Genomic DNA, 10,718 nt, shown 5'->3' with positions numbered 1-10,718 from the left:
CTTTGTGTAGACGATGTCAAACACTGCTTAGTGTTTATACCCATGTTTCGGTATAATTATACAATACATCTGGCCATCTCGCCCTTCCGTAACATCTGGCATTATTTTCTCCTTGCACAAGGACGAAAGTCTCCGAGAAATGTTTCATTTGTATTAATTTTGCTTCGTTTATTCTCGTTCGTTTGAACAAACAACATGTCGAGATTTACATTGTTGTTTACTTAAGGATTTCCTTCAATTGACTGATTAGACATCAGAATCCGTCATCTAGCATCACTCAAGAAAGAATGTCGAAATCGTACATACGAGATACTAAAACAGCATCAGTTTTTATATATAGTCTACGATAAATTCATATTTTTTGCACGCGCCTATGTCGTCACGTAAAGACTATGATAATTGTATTAATATGAGCGATCAATACTGTTAAGTGAGTTATTTCATACAGGGATGTTCGCTAAAGTACACTCTACAGATAACACGTTTTCCCCGATGTCCCAATCGAAATAAAACCTCATATATCCCATTACTTGGTATTGCATCGGTATTTACTGTTAATGCTGAATCCCCGAAAAAACAAATCCAATTCATAGAAAAATCATAACAAAGTATGAAATCTTCAGCTTAATTCCTTAATCAACCCGGGTTAAAATGATTGTATAGTTAAGACATTAAAGCGGTTTCTCGTCGGATTAAATCAAAAATAATAGAACAAAATTAAAGATTTTAGACATGCGCTCTCTCCATAATCCACTAAATAAAATAGCCAATTTCATACGCATTTTCTAAACAGTAAATTTGATCTGATACCAAAATTATATATCCATGTGTTATCCATATAGTTGCTCTCTTTTTTGCAAATGTTTTATTCAATAATTCGAACTGAAATTATACCAATAAGGAAAAATTAAATCATGTATAATTACAGAAATTATTTTCTCCCTTTTCAAATGTAACATATTCCTTCTTCTTTTTGTGTTGATAATCCATATAATATTATAGCCGATGCGATATAAATAGCTCGTCTCAATTACACTGAAACCTTGCAAGCAACAAGTACATTTTACGTACATTAAGGAGCCATAGAATGTTATACATTTGTAAGTACAATGGGCACGCAAATGAATAGGACATTTTAATTCAATGATACAATAGAGCCAAACTGAACTGAAAGGAACTTGATTGGGCAACGATATTTGTATTTGATATCATCAGTCAAATGTAGAGCATTATTCAAGCACACTCCCTTTTGGCACTCTGCGTATAACATACAAAATTATACTTTACAGCTATACTAAAGTTGTGGAATGCTTACTCACTCATCACAGTTCCTTCAATTTTTTTTTTTTTTTTTCATTTTGCTCCCTAATTCGGCTTAAGTGATGAATTCATAAGCATAACAAACTGTACTGAAAGGAACCCGACTGGGAAACGACATTTGTGTTTAATATTATCAGTCAAAGGAAGAGCATTATCCTTGCATGACTGAGCAACAGATGAAATATAAACTATCTATATGTAGTAACCTGCACGTAGAGCTAATCTCCTGTACAAATATTTCAGTAAGAGGGGCGTGTCTTGACGTTGCATATCCTGGCACCTCAGGACACGCCCCTTTGTTCGCTTAAAAACTCGTTATCTTTGGAGTAAATTCAGAATACCCGAAATATACGCAACGTATCTAGGTAAGGAATTGTATAGCTGGAACTTTGATTTGTCTATTTGATATAAAACCACTACATTGCAATGTTATAGCGTTGCATCTTCTGTAGAATCATCGGGATTGATACTTACAGTAGTTCCCAATGTTTGCTGTGAACCTTGCTTCATTCGAATAGTGACTCAGAATATAACGAGAAATTGATGGAAAGACCTGCTTTCAGTACATTGTCTACAAATAAAGTAGAGTATGAAAACAAAGTCCACGGTATATGTCCATGGTCGGTTGGAAGATAATATCGCCAATTTCAACGAAGTTATTGTTAACCAGAAATTCGTTCATTTTCACGATTTCACCCAATGTTTATTTCTAATCGGCTTTAGGCACACTACGACATACGTGAACCACAGAATATGTTTGAGTATAGCTCACAACCGTACAATTGTTCCGCCGTGCATATTTCCTTGAAAACAAAGCACTAATAAACGAAGTCTTCTTTGTCTCGAATGGGTTCTGGTAGTGCATAAAGCAAACTAATTAAATATTCGTAAATCAGTTATGTTCTGCAGAGAATGTTGCAATATTCGTCAAAAAGCTATTTGGAATTAAATCCTCATATCATTAGTTATACTTCTAGATCGGTTATTGAGCCTTTTAGTAGTGGTTGTCTAGGTTACGCTAAGTTATGTGTTTACCCTTGTTATCACTAAGGCGTGCTAACTCAACAACATAAAGGGAAGGAATAAAGAATGTCATACACAAAGTCAAACTAAAACGTGCACTGCATACGGGGAAGCTTTTCCGGAAAGATATATTTTCCTCTCGTAATGACGTAGAAAAAAACATGGTTTTAATATTGATCTGTTAAAAAAGAAATCATGCACTCTTGTCTACGTTACTTTATGTTTAACGCGGGTTCGGGTTTGTGTGTAACTAGTAAATTTCCCTGTTTTTTCACCGCCCATGTTATGTCCTGTGATTTCATCCTGGCCACTGTTTGGAGACTTCTTGTAAACTTTCTGAAGCAGCTACGCCATCGATGCATAGGATGTGATGAGCCATTCACCGTTAAACGTTTTTAATTGGACTGCATTGACCTTCTGTCTATTCGAGAATTTTTTATCGTAACATTACAATTCTAAAGACCCTTTTTGAAACTGTTGAGATTAATCAAATTCTAGGTTATCTTAATATGGTTCTAATGACCTTTTATGTGTTAACGGGGCGTTAAGACTGTAAGTTGTAATAACTTCATTTTCACGCATCATCATAAGTAAATAAGTTATATCTGTTGTGTTAAGTAAGTAATTCAACTGCGACATGAATGGCAACTAGACCATATCATATCCAGTATCAATGATTTATAGGCAAAGTATCAACCTACCATGAAGTTTGGTGTAAAATCAGGGTTATGTTCCTCTAACGAACGCCCAGTGCTATATACTGGTCGCTATGTAGCAGCGGACGATTTCAACCGAGCGTGAGATGTGAACATGTCACTTTAAAGGGGATATTTAATCTGATGTAAATCGGTCTTAAATACCCAGGGTACAGTATCACACAGCAAGTAGTTGGCTTAAATCTGACATAAGACATGGCGGGATTTTCTCTCATACATTCGGAAAGGTATGGTATCAATATGCGTTTGCTTGATATGTTTTTCATTATTGATCATCATATCTTCTGAGCCTTACACATTACTACCATTCGATCTGAGGCACTGTCTAGTCTTGTCAACATTGCCTTTTAGATTAAGAAACTGTTTTGTTCAAAGATACATAAACGCTAGTGATACTTTAATGTTATATTGATGTAGCTGACGAATATCAACACGAGAGAATCGTATCGTCCTATTTCAAATAAATTTACTCTGACTTAGAATTACCTTGTGATATCTAGAGTTGACATTTATTCAAAATCACTGAGAACATCAGTAATTAATACTAATTCGGGAATATTAAAATAACAGTACTGATTGAAGTTATGGAGGCTTTTCGTCTTTCGAATTAAGAAATTCGGGATAAATTTTTTTCTCTCTAATTTTTATTTCCATTAGCAATTCATACAGTACAATGTATTACAGATATTTGTATTTCCCATTCACAACACTTGTCTTTATCATAATACCTATTACACATAATATTTCAGTACCTGGTACAGAAATATGATTTATATATATATATATATATATTTTCATATATCATTACTTCAGGGCACATGTGTAAAAACACATTTAATTTGCTCTGAAACAGAATCAGCACCTAGGATATAACATAGTTGACAAACATTATAACTGTATTTTTAATGCATGTAACAACTGATAGAATCTGAAATCTTCTCTATTTGTCCTTATTATCATATCTATTCTGTCTCTCAACTCATTTCTTATCTTACCAATTAGAGATAGTGGATTTTGTATTTCATTTTCAAATTTCTTTGAATTTCTGGCCTTCCAGATTAACCACTTAGAATGAAAAATTACAATGTTACAGAGTTTGTTGATGTTCTCTGGATATTCTGATATACCAAAAATCCTTTCTTTATCAGTTAAAACAATATACTGATAATCTACTGAAACATTAAAGAGACACTCATTCAATAACCTTTCAATTTGTAGCCATACCTCTTCACTCAATCTGCACTCACTAAAAAGATGTTGTTGTGTTTCTTGTTCTTCCTTACAAAAATTACAAAGACCATTTGATTTCTTCATTTCTTTCAATTTGTGTTCAGTGGTTATAATTCTGTGTATACTTCTCCACTGAAAATCTTTTACTTTTTTTTCTAGTCTACTGCTGTTTAATGAATGCCAAACTGCTTTCCACTCTAGATTGTAGTCTGTATCCCATTTCTGAATAGATTTTATCTGATTTGCTGTTTGAAACAATACATTTTGAATAGCTTTATTAAATAGTTTATTTAGTGCCAGCAAATTTTTACCATAAATGAAATATAAATCTTCTGTAATTTTGAATTTAGCTCTATTGTTTCCATTGTTATTTTGTAGCATATTTTTCCATTCCAAAGAGAAGGCTTTTCTTATAGTTGTATACTCTGATATCCAATTATTCTTTAATCTTAATTTTCTAAGTAATTCTCCTGATGTAATAAAGTCATGCTGTTCCGTATCCCAAATATCTTGAACCTTGGTAATCCCACTACTTGCCCACCCTTTATAAAATATAGGACTGTTTTTAAATAGTAGATTGTGGTTTCCAAATAAGTTCTGGTTGAGTACATCATCTGAAGTGGAAATAGAAGTGGTTCTCAGCAACTTTTGCCAATAGAACAGCCCTTCTAAATATATTTCTGAGATTTTGCTAATTTCTAAATTCTTAATGTTACTACATCTGCATAAAAAATAATTTGCATGATATACTGCATCATATTTTTGCAACATATTTTTCCCAATTATGTTCCAAGATTGGATATCACAGTGAATAAGACGGTATATTAATTTAATTCTGTTTATTGCAATAATGACATCTAGGTCTACCATGTTCAAGCCTCCATCTTTCTTTTCTAGATAAACAGCTTCTTTTGAAACTTTGTTTATTTTACTTCCCCACAGAAATTCATAGATTAATATATTTATTCTACGCTTATATTCATTTAGTATTGTGTTTTGTGCTAATTCATATGTCAACTGTGAACACAACAGTGACTTAATTATAAGGGTTTTTCCTTCTAGTGTCAATTGTCTTGGTCTCCATGTTTTAATTATGCTTTCTATTTTTTTATTTTATTTTCCCATACCCGTTTTTTATCTATATTGTACCCCATATAAATTCCTAGAACTTTAATGTTGTCTGTCACCCATGATATCTCCATGTAGTTTGGAGGTCGTTGCTTCCAACTACCAATATACATACCTTTTGTTTTCTTCTTACTGATACGTGCGCCTGAAGCTTTCTCGTAGCATTCAAGTACTTTCAAAAGATATTTAATGCAATTTTCTTTACTTAAAAATAGTTGAGAGTCGTCCGCGAACATGCTAATTTTAGTTTGTAACTTTACATCATTGACTATTGGTAGATCGATTCCAGTTATATTATTATCTTTCCTTATTGAACACGCCATTGCCTCTGCCTGAATAATATATAATATTGGTGCTAAAGGGCACCCTTGTTTTACTGAACGAGATATTTTGAAGAATTTAGACAAGTGTCCATTTGTTAGAATACAACTTTTTGAAAATTTATAGGTCATATTTATATATTCTCTCATTGATTTTCCAAAATTGAACTTCTCTAGACATTTTTCTAACCAACCCCATTCCACTCTATCAAACGCTTTTTGTTGATCTAAGAAGATAATAATACCTCCCTTCTGCTCCATATCTGTGTAATCGACAATATCAGTTAATAATCGTATTGATTCTTCTATATTCCTGCCTTTAATAAACCCTCTCTGATCGCTATGTATAATATTTTGTAGTAATGGTTTTATTCTTTCTGCTATTAACTTGGCTATAATCTTATAATCAGTGTTAAGAAGGGTGATCGGTCGCCAGTTTGATATATCTTCCCTCTCCCCGGGATAAATTGATGAAACCATTGCGAAGGAAACTTCATAGTCTGATTTTCATCTACAATTAAGTGTTAGTTGAACTATTAATTACTCAATCATACTTGAATTGCTCTGTTTAAGTCCATATTGAGCTTCATTTCTCTAAATCCACAACAACAATCCCGGAGTCGAACTTCGATGATTCTAATTTCTTGATGTATCAAAGTTTTTATTCGGTCCTGAATTTTATTCATATATATAACTACTAACTAACCGTATTATGAATCAAAGTTTTATAAATCGAACTTTTCGATGTATCAACTTTTTCATGGACCTAGGCTATGATAACAGTTACTGACACCTGATGATTCAGACAAAATATTTTACCTGTACCGCACAGGTACAGTGCCACGGCAAAACAGCTTACAATCAAAGATAATGGGTTGTCGTTTGATGTTCACTGCCGCCATGGCGGTAATGATATTCAGTTAGGTCTAATTTACGGAATTTTGAAAACAACCGGAGGAAATCCTATCACTTGTAAGATGATCTAATTCACTCGCAAAACGTCACTTTTCAGTTTAAAGCATAAAAGCATGAGAAACACGGTGATTTATTTGACAACCATGCATTTTCCGATTGATTCAGACTAGCTGTTGTCAAAACATCGACCAACACACTTGTAGACCACTTAAATGCTGCGTTTCATTCAATCGATCCGTAAGATACACATACTGCGTGTCACGGGGTCACGAATGTAACCGTAAGCATGCATTATCGATGCCTCGTTGATTTCTACTTAAAGTGGTTTTTTTTTCATGAATGAAAATGTTTTGTTTTAATATGAAAATATATCGATTCATTTAAACTTGTGCTTTGGTTTTAGTTGTGTTTATTCAGGTAGGAATACTGTGTCATTAACTATGTACAGCTATAAACATAAAAGCGTCGATATAACCTACCACGAAGGAGAAGCTTTTTTGGTAGCCATTTGAACTTCGAAATAACGAAGTTTGACTGTATTATATCTATATTATATCAAAGGCCTAAAGGCCTTGATGATAACCTGAGATAAGCAATATTGAGTATAAAGGTTAAAGGTTAAGTAGCTTTCAAGTGTCATGAAAAAGAAATGGTGACATTGATGATAGTAAGCCAAGGTCAATACGTGCATACCATCACAACTGTCATCCTATCCTAATAATTCTTACAAAGTTATTTCCAGTAGGAAGCAAACAACGTTATGCTCAAAAATGTTATCTTGTCTATAAAATTACAGTAAAGTTAACATCCTCCTGATGAAGCAATATGAAAAAAGTTTTCAAATTTAAATCAATTTGACCCGTTTTGCCCCTGCCATCAATCTCTAGGTGCCAGTAAGGATCAATCTATGCAAACCAACTAGCCGTCAAAGATTGAAATATTTCCAATAGAAATTAAACAAATTATGTTCAAAAACCTATTTTGCTTATATAAACTATACTAAACGCTTCCCCCTCCCCGCGAGAAAGTTCACAATATTGGTAAAGCACCTTAACACTTTCATTGAGGAAGTGTATTTGATTCTATCATATGTGTGTTGAGAAGTTGATTTTTGAAATCTGAATCAATTTGACCCCTTTGTACCCCGCCACTGGAGTCAGGTAAGATAAATATAAGCATACCATAAAGCTGTCATCCTTCGCTAATAATTCTAACCAGGTTTGAAATTTCTCTAATGAAAATTATACAAATTCTGCTCAAAAATTGATTTTTTTTTAATGGATAAACTGTAGTAAACTTTAGCACCTCCCCACGGGGAAATGTGCCACCATTGGGTCATGTATAAACTGTAGTAAAATTTAGCACCTCCCCACGGGGAAATGTGCCACCATTGGGTCATGTATAAACTGTAGTAAACTTTAGCACCTCCCCACGGGGAAATGTGCCACCATTGGGTCATGTATAAACTGTAGTAAAATTTAGCACCTCCCCACGGGGAAATGTGCCACCATTGGGTCATGTATAAACTGTAGTAAACTTTAGCACCTCCCCACGGGGAAATGTGCCACCATTGGGTCATGAAATTCACAGTTTTGATAAATCACCTTCAAATGCGTCCATTCATGTAGAATATTTGATTCTACAATATCTGGGTGTTGAAAAGAATTTTCAAACCAGAGACAATTTGACCCCTTCCTTTTGACCACGTCCCTCAGACCCCTGTGGAGTAGGGACCGTATAATTCACTCTGTTGTTTCATCACAGTAACGGGAAGGTTTCTGTTTCATTGAAATTGGTTCAAGGGCTTTTAGAAGAAGTTGAAAATGTTAAATTAATCCCGATGAGATCATGAGACCAGGAGAGTTTTTCACCCACATTTTTGCTAATAGGGTATTGCTGATTTATTTAGTTCTCCGTTTAGCTTAGAGTTGAGCCCTGTTTTCCGCAAATTATTTACACTGTACTACCTTAACATCGAATGAATGGCCATTTTCAACACACGTTTGAGATTCTGAAGCTCACGGATCGGACGTTCCTAATTAGTTGGGCCTCGTTAAAGGTTTCCTTTAAGCTCAATGTTAAGCTTTCGTAATCGCTAAGTAGTCTAGCTGTCTTAACCAAAAGTCTTATATACTTTGATCTGTGTATGGTCATAACACGGATTCAGATGATTGATTTTACTTTGTCAATCAATTGTGGCATGTCTATGTTTTCCTTTTAGATCTACATTGAGACTAAATGTGTGTTTAATTCTGATGACATGGGGAAGCAGGGTCACACGAGATATGTACAAATATAGTTATTCATGTATTTTATTTGCTGTACTGTATCTAATTCTGTGTGAAATGTTTGTCTTTTTTACAATCAACAAACATGTAGTTATTTTTTTCTGTTACAGAAGTGTATCGAGAGTGCTAGCTGGTAAAAAAGCCATTGTTACAGGAGCCGGACGTGGCATTGGTCGAGTTATTGCCCATACATTGTACAACGCGGGAGCGCGCCTAACTGCTGTCAGTAAAACAAAAGATAATCTGGAAAGACTCCGAACGGACCTTCCTGGTATAGACACAATCTGCGTCAACCTCCGGGACTGGGAATACACCAGACAATCCCTTGATGATTTACCATCGTTTGATATCCTGGTAAACAATGCAGGTTTCGGATTATCAGGGAGTTTTACAGACATGCCAAAGGAAGTGACCGATAATATGATCGATATGAATATAAAAGGGATGATAAACGTCACACAGGTCATAGGGAAGGGAATGGTCGCTGGAGGAAGAGGCGGTTCGATTGTCAACGTATCCAGCATGGCGTCACATAGGTCCCTTAATGGACACACCGTGTACGCTGCCACTAAAGCGGCAATTGACGCCATTACTAGAAATTTGGCCCGGGAATTTGCGCCTCACGGCATCCGGGTCAACTCTGTGAACCCGACTTATGTCAGCACGGATATGACAAAACACATACCGGAAGCTGCCGTAGAAAAACTCCGTGTTCTTACACCTACTCGGAAACTGCTGACGTCAGAGGAAGTTGCCGAAGCTGTTTTATTTCTCGTCAACGGATCGGCTTCGTCTATTAATGGGGTCAATCTTCTGTTAGATGGCGGCTACACAGCTACTTAGATCAGAAACGTATTCTGGATATGCCTGGCATTCTTATCTAAGGCTTGTGTGACATACAAACTAATAACTTTATGGTTGTGTAATAGTGTCGCTTGTTTCCGGTATCAACCTCCTATTTCTGATACTGCGAGAGTGTAGCTATTTAAGGATTGTATTCTGACCTTGAAAAACTTTTTTGTCTAAGTTTTATGAAATTCGTAATGTGAATATTTTTCTTCGTTGGTTTGATTTTTAATGCTTTTTGTCAATAGCACAAACAAGTTAGATTAATTACCTGTAAACACCCAAGTTTGTCACGCCATCCATATAAATCATGCAAAGTCAACTCAATATAAACCTGTTAACACGCTGCGTGGATTCTAAACTTTCATCATATGCATGTATAATTTGTTTATTTTTTAAACAACGTGTAATGTGTAAAATTAAAAGCATTGTAGATAATTAAGTTTGACTTACATACAAATATTTCCCCAGAATTATCCGACATAGAAATTATCCGGAAATGATCTTGTTTGTGTCTGATATATATATATGATATACGGTGTAATACGGTGATGGAACTGCTGGAAATTAATGTGAACCTGTATTTACTACAGTGTCGAAGAGATATTAAACATCAAAAATCGTTCTGTAAGATGATGGTGCGGCGATGTATTGTAGGTTGAAATTCCAGACCAGACAAGGGACGAATTAGTTTGTTATAATTTGAGTATTGTAATGTAGTAATATAACTAATAAACACACTGTACAGTTAACTCTATAGGCGTTTCTTTGAAAGTATTTTTATACTTTGTATGACACACTCTTGTTAATGTTTGTTTTAACTCGACTTGTCAAAGGTGCGTCGTCTTAGATAGGTTGATTCTGACAGATTGTTTTCATCAAGCCTTGGACTAATAGGTATATAGTTCAAATCACTTCGCGTCAGTGACGAT

General features: G+C 34.8%; 1 protein-coding gene across 1 annotated transcript; it reads left to right on the top strand.

The window, feature by feature from the left end:
* Positions 1-3,254: 3,254 nt before the first annotated feature.
* LOC132558788 (L-xylulose reductase-like) lies at positions 3,255-9,783 on the top strand. The gene is made up of 2 exons (XM_060223394.1): positions 3,255-3,286; positions 9,051-9,783. Exons 1-2 carry the CDS (start codon positions 3,255-3,257, stop codon positions 9,781-9,783), a joined length of 765 nt encoding a protein of 254 aa, XP_060079377.1.
* Positions 9,784-10,718: the final 935 nt, after the last annotated feature.

Source organism: Ylistrum balloti, unplaced genomic scaffold, assembly GCF_031769215.1.
Source record: "Ylistrum balloti isolate Yb309-2 unplaced genomic scaffold, AGI_CSIRO_Ybal_v1 Utg370826, whole genome shotgun sequence".
NCBI classification, from domain to species: domain Eukaryota; kingdom Metazoa; phylum Mollusca; class Bivalvia; order Pectinida; family Pectinidae; genus Ylistrum; species Ylistrum balloti.
This window is presented reverse-complemented; position numbering and strand designations above follow the sequence as displayed.

What these genes read in the sequence shown, in the direction of transcription:
- LOC132558788 (XM_060223394.1), top strand. Translation starts at nt 3,255, where the DNA reads ATGGCGGGATTTTCTCTCATACATTCGGAAAG. An exon ending in TCTCTCATACATTCGGAAAG is followed by an intron (nt 3,287 to 9,050) that starts GTATGGTATCAA and finishes TTTCTGTTACAG; the next exon opens with AAGTGTATCGAGAGTGCTAG.